The sequence below is a fragment of the Centruroides sculpturatus genome, unplaced genomic scaffold (genome assembly GCF_000671375.1).
Source record: "Centruroides sculpturatus isolate CEXI.00-Female unplaced genomic scaffold, Cexi_2.0 scaffold1057, whole genome shotgun sequence".
NCBI lineage: Eukaryota > Metazoa > Arthropoda > Arachnida > Scorpiones > Buthidae > Centruroides > Centruroides sculpturatus.
Genome location: NW_019385234.1, coordinates 83173 through 98928, shown reverse-complemented (window position 1 = coordinate 98928; position 15756 = coordinate 83173). Strand labels below are relative to the sequence as shown.

Genomic DNA, 15756 nt, shown 5'->3' with positions numbered 1-15756 from the left:
TAACCTCACTTAAACAGGTATGCCTGTATTACCTGGGATAAACAGACATGCCAGTTTTTACCATGTGGAAATACCTGATTTTATGGTCTCCTCTGGATAGACTGACATGCCGGACAATTTGCGAAAATATGGTAACACTGTGTGATAAAGTTAACCAGCTTATATGCTAAATAAGTTTAATGCTTAATTTTGTTGTCTATGAGGATGAACTAACCAATGTGATTACTCAGCTGAATTAATCAATACACCTTTTAACAGTGGTTGAAATTTAAAGATTGTTAACATTTTTGATCTAGTTAATGGACCATAAACTATCCATGCCTGAAGATTGTCCATTAACTGGGTCAAAAATGTTAGCATTCTTTAAGTTTTACCTACTGTTTATGTTTGTTAAGAATCATTTCATTAATTTAGTTATTCCTCTGGTATACATAGTACCAAAATCATGTATGTGGAAAAACTTCATAGGTATAGGGTCTATACAATTTTTAGTTTGGATTCTTGATTCAAGATGGAAATTGTGTAGACCTATACCTATAAAGTTTTTCTTGTTAAAGATGAGAGCACAAGCCTCTAATTGAATATGTTAATACATTAAGACAAATTCATAAAAACTAATTTTTGCAGTTAGAAAACAAAAACTACACTGTGTTTAAATTAAATTGCACAATAAAAATGAGTTTTTTTATTAGATTAAAGTATTTGTTGTTTTCTGCATCATGCAATGCTGTCTAACTGCATTTGAGTTAATTATTTTTATAACACCTTACTAATTATTATAATAGTTTGTATACATTGCATCTGCATTTTGGAATAAAAATTTAATTTTTTGAAATATATCCTAATGGAGAATCAAGATGAAAATATGTATATCTGGTATCCTGACTATAAGATTTTTGAAGCAGCTAGGTTTGAGATTCTTTCCTATGACTAGTGGCTTTTCCATTGTTCCATCAGCAAAAGTGCACAAGAGAGTTGTGAATTGGTTGCTTCTCTTGACACATTTACCTTTTTTTAAACTCAAAGTTTTACTTGGGTGAGCTTGAAAAAATAGTTCTATTTCATCACCATTAACATCTTTTGGCTCTTAGTCCTTACATAATTCAGTCAATTTCTGCTTCCAGTTTTCTACTATTGTCAGGTCAACATCTTTAGTGTCCTCACAAATTTGCTTGAAAGTTATTTTGTGTCAGGCTTTGAGCTTTCAAGCCAATCATTAGAAGCCTTAAATGACATTCTTTGAACATTGTGTGATAATTCTAGATTTCCCTTCTAGAATAGGTCCTGAAATTGAAATATTACATGATCTCACATTTATAAACCATTTGTTTACTATTCATTAAGTTTCATTTCCAGTTTTTCTCTTTTTTTCCTTTTGAATCTCCCTGATATTTACTACTTAGCCATTTGACTTTATCAAATTCTGAGAAACAAAGCAAAAAAAGCAAAGCAAAAAAAAAAAGCAAAGCAAAAAAAAGCAAAGCAAAAAAAAATCATCAATGTGTAGTACAACTTCACAGTATCATTTGTTATATTAATGTAATCAGAATGGCAAGAATGTCAGGAAAAAAGATGAACACACTAAGTTTGAAATCTAAAATCAACTTATAAATAACAAAGAACAACAACATTTAAGTGTATAAAGAAGTCTGCAGAAAATTTAGTTGTGAAAAATGCAAGTTTATCAAATTCTGAGAAACAAAGCAAAAAAACTTGCATTTTTCACAACTAAATTTTCTGCAGACTTCTTTATACACTTAAATGTTGTTGTTCTTTGTTATTTATAAGTTGATTTTAGATTTCAAACTTAGTGTGTTCATCTTTTTTCCTGACATTCTTGCCATTCTGATTACAGTAATATAACAACTGATACTGTGAAGTTGTACTACACATTGATGATTTTTTTGTTTAAGCCAACAGTAAGATCTGAAAATGGTAAGAATACATAGGTAACATTATCAGGCACATGGTTTTTGCTCATTATTTATTCTGGCTCCCATCTAAGCAGATTGTTTTACCTTTTGCAGATTTAAATTGCTTTCCATGTTTGTGTTAAACAGTTAAGCAATAGCTTATGCAGACAAAATTACATTATAATGCATATTATATAATATACAATTGTATGATATGGGGGGAAAAATTTGTAATAAGTTGGTTTTCATCTTACTGAGAATCCTGCTTAAACAGTTTTCACTGTACTCAGATTTAACATGATTTCTTGAATAAACTTTTAACTTATAACTTTTTAAAAATTGTATTTATTTGAATAAACAAAAACTGTATTTTAACAAAACAGCTTAACAAAATAGAGAAATTTAAAATTGCATTTTGAAATACTTTTTGAAAATGTTTGTTTGATTGATTGCTTGAGAAAAATTCATGTAGGAATATTTTCAAAGTTACCTAAAAAAAAGGATAGTTTTATTATATATAGTGATACTAAAAAAATATTATTCTAAATTAAAAATCTGTATAGATTCTCTAATAACTTATCATATTAAAATATATTATAAGTTGTCAGATTATATGCATGATTTATGTACAGTTCAAATATTAAAAGTAATTCTATTTGTTTTAATGCTTTCTGAATGGAAAAAGGTTTATACAAATTAGCTTCTGGGGGAAAAGTAACTTATTATAATAATAATAATTTTATAATTATAAAGTTAACTTTTTATTTTAGATGTGGAATCATTACATAAATTGGTACAGCAGCTCAGACAAAGAGAAAAGGAACTTGTTCATGAAAAACAAGAAATGGAAAATGAATTTGGTCAGAAAAGAGCACAATTGAAGGATCTTTTTATTCAAAAAGAAGGCAAGTTTATTCACTTATGCTTTAATTTATGTTTTATATTGAATAAATTTTAAATTTTACCAAAAAATGTATAAATAGAATAGTTTTATCAAAAATCTGTAAAATAATGTTTTCATTTAATTGTGGTATAATTAATTTCATTGCATAATGTTATTACTCTGTTATTGTTATCAGTATAGGGCAAACTCAAGGTGATTGCAATATATGGCAGCCATTAGATCAGAGGCTAACACATGTTTCAATACAAACTATCGTATTTGGCTATTTATCCAATTATTAAATATGCTTTACTTTATTCTTGAAATAGAAATGTGAGAATCAGGATTTATTAGGTTATTTAGTATAAGGAAATATATTATTTCTTACATATTGTTCACAAAAAGGGAAGTTACATTCATCGTGTTTTCGAGAAATGGGAAATCAACTTCCTTCCCATAGGACTTTATCGGTAATTCTGACCACCATCTGTATTTTTACCCCCTTTACACATCATCGTGCATCCCGTTGTAATCATGGAACATTTTATGCCATTGGTCAGAGAGCCCGATAAAAGGATAGTTTTCCCACCAATCAGGCAGTCCTCTATAATATGAAGGTGCCACAGAAGGCAGTCCTAGAAACCATGAAGATGCCATAGGAGGCAATCAGCTGCCATAAGATCTCTTCAACATATTTTAACTTGTGCATATACATAAAGAAGATGGTCCTGACTAATTTATCCTCCATCTCCCGTTACAGAAGAAGACTACTGACCAACTTATATCATAAGGTAGTACGATTTATAATATACTTGTAAACTCTCTCTCTCGCGAGGAATAGCCCTAGGTTTTCTTACTCTCGTGATTAGGTTAAGAAATGTTATTCTCTCCATATATCTGTATTTACTTTGTTAATCTTTATTAAATCTTGTTTGTTAATTAAATATGGTCTTGTCTTTGAACTCAGCTCTATGTCAAGTCTTATCACTTACCTGCATATCCTCCCCACTCATGGAATAAGCCCTCCTACTTTAATTTATTCACTATCTTATATCGTGAGTTAAACCGCAATGTAAACAATAGTTTAACTGTTATTGGGAATCCTGACTGTAGATTGGGATTTTACGATCTTTGATCTATAACATCATTTTAAAGTCATCCTATGACTCTGCGGTGGATCTTCTAGATCCGTAGCCGATTAAGTGGTAGAGATTTATTTACCCCTGGTTCCTCACAGAAACCTGCTTCATGAAAAATTAACCATTATTAAGTCTGCAATTGTTAATATTGCTACTCTATTCTTATTTTTAATAAACTTCTTTCCAAAGTGAAATAATCTATAAATTTACCTATAACATTTGTATGTCAAACTATGGAATTTAAATAAGAATAAACAACTTTCTTGTTTCAATATCAGGTAACATATGCTTGAGTATGTTTCATAAAATCATCTATCAGGCCAATAACAAACTTGTCTTCATTGTTTACATAGCAGATTTAGTTACAGATAGAAATGTGTTCAATTTAGAATAGTTAGCTTGAACATATAAGATACTATGCACGCAGTTTGACTTTTAACTTACTTTTATACATTGGTAATACACTATCTGGCCAAAAGTATCCGGACACCCCTAAAGAAGTGGTTCTGGCAGGTGATGGTCGTTGATGCGTAACTGAAACGTATGAAAGTGTTGGTAGTGTTTTGTCAGGTCATAATTATGCATTTGTGAGACAATGAGTAAGTCAAAAGAGCTTAGTGAGTTTGATTGTGGCATAATAGTGGGATGCCATCTTTGTGGGAAATCAGTTTGTGAAACTTCAGACATTGTACAGAAGCAAAATCCACTGTGAGTGATGTACAGTAGAGCATCGTTTATCTGAAAGTCGGTTATCCGAAACGTCGGTTAACTGAAAGCATCCCAGTAGGCAAATTTAAATTTTCGCTAGTGCTGTGGCGCTGCAATCTTTGGCTATATCTTGGTCTACTCCAATATTTTTTTTGTTGGTGTGTGTGTTTTAGCTGGCAGCACTGGCATATTTGTGTGGTGTTTTTCTGAGGACTGTGTGTTGTGCTGAATCGAACATTTTTGATACTTTAAATCAACTTCTAAAGTATATATATATATATATATATTTTTTTGTTTTTATATTTTTCAATATATTAATTTTGTTTGTAAAAAATAAAAAAATTTTTAACGATACAATAGCCACGATTATTATTTTAAAAAGTTTACATTAGGCTTAACATCGACGAAAATTCAACGCGAAGCAACAAGCAACGGAGAAAAATTTCAACATGGGATAGGTTAATATATTTTTTCGTGCATAATCAGTTATCCGAAAAATAAGTTATCCGAACAACCCCAGTCCCCAATTGATTCGGATAAACGACGCTCTACTGTAATTGTGAAGTGGAAACGTCAAGGCAGTGAAAGTGGAAAAAACGATGTGGCAGGCTGAAGAAATTGAGTGAACACAGCCATAGAACCCTGAAAAGGATAGTGAAACAAAGTCGCATGTCCTTGTTGGTTGAAATCACTCAGGAGTTCCAAAGGTCATCAGGCATCAGTATTAGCACCAGGACTGTTCGTTGAGAGTTAAAAAACCTGGGATTCCATGGTCATGCAGCCGCTCACAAGTCGAACATCACTCCCCAGAATGCGAAGCGTTGATTGCAATGGTGCAAAGCTCACTGTCATTGGACTGTGGACATGTGGAAAAGTGTTCTTTGGAGTGATGAATCTTGCTTTACAATCTGGCAGTGCTGAGAAAGATAAGGGCCTCACACAGAGGTATAGCCCATGTTTAGACTAGAAAAGGAAGAAGAGTTGAGAGTGTAAGAAGGGGTAAGAGTAAGGAGAAGTAAAGTGAGATAGGATAGAGGGAAAAAGTAGCCAGGGTCATGGGACCCGTGGGCGCCTGCATCGCATTTATTAAATAATAACACAGTACAAAATAACAATAGGAATATTACAGAATTACATACAAAGAAATATAATTACAAGATTGGTAGGCGCGACAATAGTAATTTGGAGTATACAAAAATACACGTGGGACAGAGACATATATTATTTACACAGTATAAAGAGATTAACAGTAGGAGTTGACCGACAATGTCAGATGAAATCGCGGATTACAAAACAGCTGAAAATGTAAGGACAATAAACACAGAGAATACAATAAATGGAGACAAGTAGACACCAAAGCATACCTAAAAAAGGTAGCTAAGTCCAATTAAGCCGATACCAAAAGATGCAAGATGATAAACACAGTTCCATAGGTAGTTGAAAGTCCATCACCAACCATGGACATGTCTGGGTTTGGCGGATGCCCGGTGAGCACTTTTTACGTGACTGTATTGTGCCGACTGTAAAGTTTGGTGGTGGCAGCATCATGGTTTGGGGGTGCTTTTCATGGTTTGGCCTGGATCCCTTAGTTCCTGTGGTTGGAAACATGAACTCTAACATGTATGTGGACATTCTGGAATGCTGCTCTCCCAACTCTATGGAAATATTTCGGGGAAAGCCCATTTCTCTTCCAGCAGGATAACTGCTCCATTCACACATTGAGACTTGTGCAGGCATGGTTTGATGAAATGGGTTTTCAAAAACTGGACTGGCCTTCTCAGAGCCTCGATCTAAATCCCATAGAACACCTTTGGGATGAATTAGGATGCAGATTACATAGTCAGCCACATCAACCATCCTCACTGCCAGCACTCACTTTAGCCGTGGTCCTCCTTTTGCATCGATGACAGCCTGTATACGTCTGGGGAGACTTTCCACTAGTTTTTGATAGGTGGCCATTGGAATTGACTTCCAGGCAATTCCAATGGCCACCTATCAAAAACTAGTGGAAAGTCTCCCCAGACGTATACAGGCTGTCATCGATGCAAAAGGAGGACCAACATCATATTAATATATGCCTCAGGACTCTCCGAGTCCATACTACTGGGTGTGTGGATACTTTTTGCCAGATAGTGTACTAATACTGTAGATGCTCTTAAATATTGCTACATGAGAACACAAGAAAGACATTTGTTCAGAAAGGCATTCTACTAGAATGGGTGGCAAACCTATGGCACGTATGCCCAAAGTCACATGTAAGGAGAAATCATTTGGCATGTAATGTATTATATGATTTCGATTTATTATATATCTTTTTCAATCATCATTTCAGTTTACCACCTGATTATTTTTTTTCAATCAGCATTTTTACATTTATTCTAATTAAAGAATATTTGTTTAATTTATTTAAATATCATTATTCAAAGTCTAAAACTTTGGCATGCATAAACATTTTTAAAGCAAAATATGCTTACTATTTGGCATTCAGGCTCAAAAAGGTTTGCCATCCCTGCACTAGATGATCACTACTTGATCAGCCAACTTAGTGGAATGTGTAATTAAATGATGGTTTTGAAACCTCTTGGAATCCTTTAATGCTATTGAAAAGAATGCATAATGTTATTCTTTTTTTGTCTAAGCCAGCGCTGTCCAACTGGCGGCCCGCAGGCCGTATACGGCCCGCCAAATAATTTTTACGGCCCGCGAGTACATTTTACTATGAATAAATTTATGTTACTAAATTATTATTATTAATAATAAAATTATTTTACTACCGTGTTTCCCCGAAAATAAGACAGTGTCTTATATTAATTTTTGCTCTAAAAATGCGCTAGGTCTTATTTTCAGGGAATGTCTTATTTTTCCAGGAAGAAGAATTCACATTTATTATTGAACAAAAAAATTCCCAAGTCGAACTTACATTAGACGAGAGTGACGTATATCCGGTGTGTCGAACTGTCGCCTTTTTATAGCGTCAACATCGGACTCGCTGACCAATTAGTGCTTACTGAACCGTAGCACTATGCAAATGTCATGTGGTTTATCAACCTTCTTGGCCCCCGAAATGTTTGGTGAAGAAAATATGGCCCGCGGGCTATGATAAGTTGGACAGCACTGGTCTAAGCCATTAACCATTTTATCTTGTGAACTAGTCAACCAAGTAATCATGTTATTTTATCTTTATTTCATGTCTGTTGTTAATTATTCAAAAATTTTATTTTTTTAAGTTTGGTTTGCTAATAAATTAAACACATTATTTAAGCATTGTTGTTATGTTCCTATTAAAATTTAATATATTAAATTGCCAGCCTGGTGGCACCCCAATTGTCTCTAGAGAGGCATCCAGGTCCCTAGACCCTTAATGGACATTTTCAAGTTTCCTGCCTTTTGCTAATGATGATTATCTTAAGCTTGTGGTAAGTCGCCATGTTCAACTTTAGAGTTTTGACCTTTATTGGTTTGAATCAGTTTGATGCCAATTCATTTGTCTCAGTCAATAGGATCTGAGTCAAGTAGTTGTGTCACTAGTAACAATTGTAAGACTCAGTCAAACTTACTTTGTTTTTTGTACAGTCATGATGATTTGATTCTCACTTGTTTGAATATTCATTATTAAATTAATTTGATTTGATTATTAGTCTAGAGTAGTGGTTCTGAAACTTTTTGAAGTCGGGGAACACTAAACTTTGACATTTATTTCTGCGGAACACTTACAATACATCAGCTTTAAAGTAGGGGTTGCAAACCTTTTTGAAATCAAGTTCACTCACTCTAGCAGATGACAACATTGGTGTTTGCTGATTACATTTCTTTACAAAAATTATTTTACATTGTATTGATTTTTCTTTTGCAACAATTTTTAATTGTATATTTGATTTTTTCATGGAACGCTTGAAGTGTTCCACAAAAAAATCAAATCATGGTTCTCTACGGATTGAGAACCACATTATTCTCTACATCCCTCAATCACTGAAGCATTGGCTGCAATAAGACAGGAAATACACCAAAGTCACATTGATTTAAGAACTGAAATATTGGCTGAAGTTCACTATCATATATTTATGACTTGGGATATATCAAGCACTGCAATGATTTAGGCAGCTGGAAATCAGGATCAATCAACATTGATAATGAAAATTATTTTTACTGCTTTGTTGGCTCACTTCTTAAATGTTACAGTGGCAGTACTGCTCACATAAGAGCTGACATCTGGATGGATCTCTTCAGAGAGTTTCCAGCAATCTAACTGACCAGGCAGAGAGTCAAAGCCCTAATTGCTTACCTTTTGGGAGATGCACGGACTTGGTATTCTGAAGAGGTGACTAGGACACCAGACATTTGTTGGCAACAGATCCACCATCTCTTCATTGACCACTATGGCACAGATATTGTACCACCAGCAGTGGCAGCTGAACAACAGAGGATGACTGGGTTAAACACAGTTCAGAACTATGCACAAAACAAGATGCATCACCTCATAGCTGCAAATATTTCGATGAGTCAGCATTACCATTACTCACAGCCAGTATACCTCCATCCTTCAAAACGATTGGGGCACCATCAAGCTGGCAGTTTAATAAATATATAAATATATTATAATTGTGAAAAACTATAAATTAATTTAATTTGAAATATTGTTCTATTCCATTTTAAATCTCAAAAAATTCAGTAATTTTTTATTCAAATATTTGAAGTTAACTTACAATTAGTAAAAGTGGTAATATTTTTAAGTTTAAGAATTAAACTTTTGAAGAATTTTATGTTGCTTTGTACTTATCAGTATACAGTATATTCAGTTCAATAGAGCATGCAAGATATACCTTTAGCATTCTGAAAATATGAATAAGAATTTATTTTTTTAGGAAAATAAATGTTATTCTATTAAAGAAGTATGTTTATAAGATGTTTTTTGAGTTTTTTCAACTTATCTTCAGATATGATTTACAAACTTAATCAAACCCTAAAAAGCATTTGAAAGTTTAAATAAGAATTGTTACATTTAAAATAACATAGTTTATTTCATATATTTAAAATTATATAGTGTATTGAATTTAATTAACAATATTAATCTAGTATTTTAATTGTGATAACAAAAATTTAAATATTATATCATAATGCTAGTATTTATTAAAGAATATATTAAATTCCGTTTTTATATTTTAGAGGAACTCAACAGAGAAAAACAGGCTTTAAAAGAAGCTTTACAAACAAAAGAAAAATTAGAATCTGAATTATCTAAACTTCAGACAGAATTAAATGAATCTAAATCTCTAGTTGCAATTGCAGAATGTCAAAAAGAAAATGAAATAGAAGCAGAAAAACAAAAATGCCAAGAAGAAATTGCATCACTTCAACATATAATGAAAGGTATTATAAATATTACTTATATGTAAAATGTTGTAAATATTCCTAGGATGGAAAACAGTAGGGGAAACAAGCAGAAATGACACTTTTTACAAAAAACAATATTTTTTTTATTTCTATTTTTAACAAAAAATAATTTTTCTTGTTGTTATATATTACCATAAACTTAATTCTGTAAAAAAAGAGAGAAAGGAGAACAAAAGTTAAAACAATGTAAATAAAATACTTTTCACAATATGACAAACTTTCCATTCCTCCCATTCAAAGTGTATCTACTAAATTTGAAGACAATCTATTGGGACCTTGAATAAGTTCTTGCTGTTTTCTAACAGATGGCGTTACCAGTACTGCGTGCATGTAGTTTCGATGGTGATGCATCTGTAAGGAAGTATGATAAGCAATCTTGAAATTCAGTATGTCATTTCACCAAAGTGTAAACAATTTTTTTTATACTGTTAAACATGTTGAGTTTTGTGCCAAAAAAAGAGTATTTGTGGGGAATTTTATTGCACTACTTTTTTCAAAAAAATCTGCAGCTGAAGCACACAGAATTCTTGTTGAGACTTATGACGACCATGCTCTGTCAGAAACAACATGCAGAGATTGGTTTTTGATGTTGAAGATAAAGAACACTCTGGCACACCAAAAAGTTTGAAGATGAACAATTGGAGCCATTACTTCATGAAGACTCGTATCAGATGCTCGCTGAACTTGCAGAATCATTAAGAGTCGATCACACAACAATTTCAAAACATTTGAAAGTATTAGGAATGATTCAAAAGAAAGGACATTGGGTGCTGTACGAGTTGAAGCTGAGAGACGTCAAATGGCATCTTTTCATGTGTGAATAGCTGCTTCAACGGCAGAAAAGGAAAGGTTTTTTGCATCATATCGTGACTGGTGATGAAAAGTGGGTACACTATGATAACCCTAAGCGTAGAAAATCATGGGGTAAGCCTGGCCATGCATCAACATTGTTGGCAAAGCCGAATATCCATGGTTCGAAGCTTCTGCTCTGCATTTGGTGGGATCAGCTGGATGTAGTTTATTATGAGCTGTTCAAACCGAACGAAACCATCATGGGAGATTGCTATTGATTACATATAATTGATACGTTTGAGCCACGCATTGAAGGAAAATGGCCATTATACGAGCAGAGACATGAAAAAGTGATTTTGCAATGTGACAACACTCGGCCACATGTTGCACAACCGGTGAAAACCTACTTGGAAATGCTTAAACGGGAAGTCCTATCCCACCTGCCATATTTACCAGACATTGCCCCTTCTGATTATCACTTGTTCTGATCAATGGCATATGGCCTGGCTGAGCAGCACTTCCATTCTTATGAAGATGCCAAAAAATGGGTCGATTCTTGGATAGCCCAAAAGACGTGTCGTTTTTCCAACATGGAATTCAAATTCTGCCAGAACGATGGGAGAAAGTAGTGGCTAGCGATGGACAATACTTTCAGTGACATGTTTTTTACAACTTTTTTTAAATAAAGCATTCATTTTCACAAAAAAACAGTGAAAACTTATTCAAGGTCCCAATAAATAAGAAATTTTTTGGTAGAAATAATTCAATTTAGTGTCAGTTTTTGAAATATACTTGTCCGTGATCTATACAATTTTTTGCAAGCTCTAGTAATTTATGAATGCTCTCATAAAAGGATCTTTTTACAATGCTGTTTATTTTCCTTCATACAGCCTCTTGGATTTCTGAAATTGAAATACTCTTCAGTTTGAAGCAAAGTTTAATTTGGAGAACAGGAACAAGTCATCTGGAGATATGTCTGGCTAGCTCCAGCTGATCACTTTGTATTCCCTGAATTAAGATTTTCTTAGAAAGGAATAGTTGATTTTTACTTATTTCATACTTCTCTTCTGAAAAAATCACACCAAATCTCAGCTATATGGTAGATTCTGTAAAATTTCCATTCATTCATTGAAGGATTTTATAAATGTTTTAACAACATGCAACATGTTGCTTGCTGAACTGCAAACATTAATACTGAATGAATTATTTTTTTACATTTCCACCAATGTTTTGAATAGTTATTTAGAATTTTCTTATGCTGTTTTCTCTGCCAAATGAGTGATTTATTTATTGAAGAATAGCTTTTATGTGAATCAACTTTGAAATTAGATCTATTTAATTTAAATTCAATAAATAAATTAAAGATTGCTGTACATGTAAGAACTGTGTTGAAAAAATTGCATTTAAAATTTAAAAACAATTTCTCTTAAATTAGGTCTGTTTAAAATTATTCAAAATTAACAGCTAATAATTATAATTCTTATACCTTATGGCAGTAGGTTAAATTGTGAGAAATATATGCATTAATAAAGTAAATTTGAAATGAAATTAAATAAAGTTTTAAATTTTTCTTTGTTCAAAAAGTTTTGAATTATTCTTACACAATAAAACGTAAAACAAGGGTCTAATATTACTTGTTATAAAATTCTATTTTATCGAATTATGAAAGAAAACAATATACTACTCAAGATGGCTTTTTCTTTTCCGCTAGACTTATTACACCATCAATGAACTGGAGGACAAACTTTAGAAAGACTTTTTATTTATTTGAGTATGCATTTTGGATAATTATATAATTATTCAAAATGCATACTCAAATAAATAAAAAGTCTTTTTAAACTTTGTCCTCCAGTTCATTGATGGTGTAATAAGTCTAGCGGAAAAGAAAAAGCCATCTTAACGCTCTTATATTTGAACATAAGACTAGACAAGAAGCATATCGCATAATGTACAACTCATTGATATTCTTGCAAAAACTGTGTGTGTAAGAAAAATATTTTTCAAATTTTCAATTCAGTGTTTTTTTAATCTATTTGATTAAATAAAATTAAGTTTATGGAAGTGAAAAATATATATTTTGGTTCTTTAGTTTATTTAATTGTGTTTATCTTACAAATTATAATAGTATTATATTAACCCTCATTTTTATTTTGATTAGGATTAGTTGAGGATTTAAACTTACAGTTCAGAAATATAATATTTGAATTTTTAACATTATTTTTGTTTTTATTTTTATAGAAGCTATGGCAGATGCAACTAGAAATTCATCTAGTAAATTAGAAAAAGAACTCATTAAACTTAAAAAATTTAATGATAAATTGGAAGCAGAATTAAATGAGATTAAGAGTCAACAAGCAAAAGAGAGGTGTAAATCTCTTTTAACTTGTAATTTTTAAGTATGATTTAATGATATATAAATTATTTAATGTTTCAAATATTAATTTTCAGGGAAGGTGTTTTAGCTGTTGTAACAAAATCTCTCAAACAACGAGTAGGAGGATTAAGTAGCCCAATTCCATTCACTTCTTCTTCAGAAACAACAGAAAATTTAGAAGAGAGCATGAGGAAGGTGAATTAACAATTTTCATATTTTATATACATAACAAATATTTTTTATATTTTATATAGAAATTATTGTTATTATTTTATGAAATGCATTNAAAAAAGTTGTAATAAGTATAGAAATTATTGTTATTATTTTATGAAATGCATTTTGTTTGTTTCTTTTTATTGCATTAATGGCCATATTCAAAAGTAAAGATTAGGTGTTAGAGTTACAAATTAACCAATTACCATTCACTTCACTTTCAGTAGAATGAATAGGTTTCATTTGATTGTATTACATATAGTGAAATAACTGTTATATATAAATATATATAAAACAATTATCTTTTATACTTGTGTTAAAGAATTATTCCAATATGAAGCAGTACTAAAGATTGTCTGAAAAGTTAGTATGCTATGGAAAAGATTACTTAAATCTTTTCTACTGCACAGTAACCTTTTGAACTCACTGTATAATCTATTCTGTATTTACTTAAGATGAAAAAGCAAAACTTGGGATGTTGCTTGCTAAACTGCAAATGTTAATACTGAATGAATTATCTTTTTAAATGCTTGTTGATTAACTTCTAACTCTTGATTCCTATTTGTGAATATGAGTGTAAGAGAATCATGTATTTCTTTCCTGATTTGTAAATAAAATCAATAGAGTTCTTATCTTATTACATTAAGAAATGTAGTATTAAACTTTGTTTTGCTTTTACATTTCCTAGTAAACATTTTAAATTTTTATGTATTATTGGTTTTTAATCTGTACAACCTTTTTACTTTTTATAATTTCTTTATAAATAATTTTTGATAATGCATAGAACTTTGAAATTATTTTTTTGAAATAGTTAATGAATAATGACAACATAATTTATTAATAATAATAATAATAACTCTCCCGTGGTCACCACCTGGTCGTGGTGGGAGAGCACAGTAATTTTACTGAACTATAGAGCAATGCAGACTGGAGCACAAGCTCCTGGTAGGGACACCCATGCTAGTAAGGTCTATGAGGAGAAATGAAGCTAAGAGTGACCACACCCACATTCTGTGGAGATATTTATCATGGTAGTAACCAGATCTAAGTATGATACTGGCTCAGACGTCGCCCGGGTTAACAAGATCTGCGTTCGTGGGTTAGGCAGAGGCTCACGTTCGAAAAATAGGCCACAGTCTCCCTTGGTTACCGGTGGCGAAAGCAGCGCCGGCCCAAGCATGGCTACTGCAATGCCCTCAACAGATGTGAGGAATCGACCTAGCCTTGGTGTTTCTGTGGCAATGCATCCACAGACCACAAAGGCTGGAAGACCACGTTAACGGATGAAATGGACAACAGAAATGAACGAGTTTATCATCCGTACTTACTACACCATCACAAAACTCGAAACAAACATGACAGCATACAGACAACAACTACATCATAGATTCACACAACAATATCCTCACCTCACTGTCACCGAACAAAGGGTTGTTGATCAAAAAAGAACAATTATACACAACAACCTTATCCCACAAACAACACTTGAACTTATCAAACAACAGGTTGCTGATCAAATACATCAACAGACAGAAACACTTAACATTAATGAAGATCACGTAACCTGTCAGGATAATCCAGCAACAAGCATTGATAATAGCACACATACAACAACTACCACTAATGATACTACAGGCACTTCCTCATCCATCACTGATAACATAGACATAGAATTAGTTAATACGCTCTCACTTATATTTCAGGAAACACTCACTAAATATACAGGTACAGATCCCACACAAAGACCACGAATACCGAAAATCAACACGTCAAAGGTAGTAGGGAAAACACTAAATTATGTAAACACTCACTTACTACCAAACTACATTCATTCAATTTCTACACTCTCAGACATTCATACATTAGTTTATGCTGGGGCAGTCACAGTAGTAACACACCATGGACTGAAAATACACTCACAGACAGACACACACAAAACACAATTCTATCACAAGCCTGCCTGGCAGAGAAGAATAGAAACACAAATAAATGACATTAGACAGCAATTAGGCAGGCTGACACAATACACTAAAAACAACATAACACCCAAATTAAAGAAACAACTCAAAATCATTTTCAAGAAAATCAAAACACGCACAAAACATGAACATCACAACACCCACATTACAGAATACATCGATACACTAAAGCAGAAACTCGCAGCCAAAGCACGTAGACTCAAATGATACAAAACATGTACACTACGAAAACAACAAAATAAATTATTCACAATGAAAAACTTTTCTACAGACAAATCAGTAACAAAACAAACACCGATACACAGCACAGTGGCACACCAACAGAAGAAGAACTCACAAATTATTGGTCTTCTCTTTGGTCCAA

At 32.4% G+C, this 15756-nt stretch overlaps 1 protein-coding gene across 4 annotated transcripts in view; it reads left to right on the top strand.

The window, feature by feature from the left end:
• LOC111636523 (rab GTPase-binding effector protein 1-like) overlaps positions 1-15756 on the top strand; it is an 82394-nt gene that overhangs the window by 17198 nt on the left and 49440 nt on the right. For all 4 annotated transcript variants that reach the window (XM_023381804.1, XM_023381806.1, XM_023381803.1 and 1 more), the window contains 4 exons: positions 2684-2818; positions 9807-10010; positions 13065-13191; positions 13275-13395. In XM_023381804.1, the coding sequence (XP_023237572.1) occupies positions 2684-2818; positions 9807-10010; positions 13065-13191; positions 13275-13395 (587 nt within the window). The remainder of the gene's footprint in view (positions 1-2683; positions 2819-9806; positions 10011-13064; positions 13192-13274; positions 13396-15756) is intronic.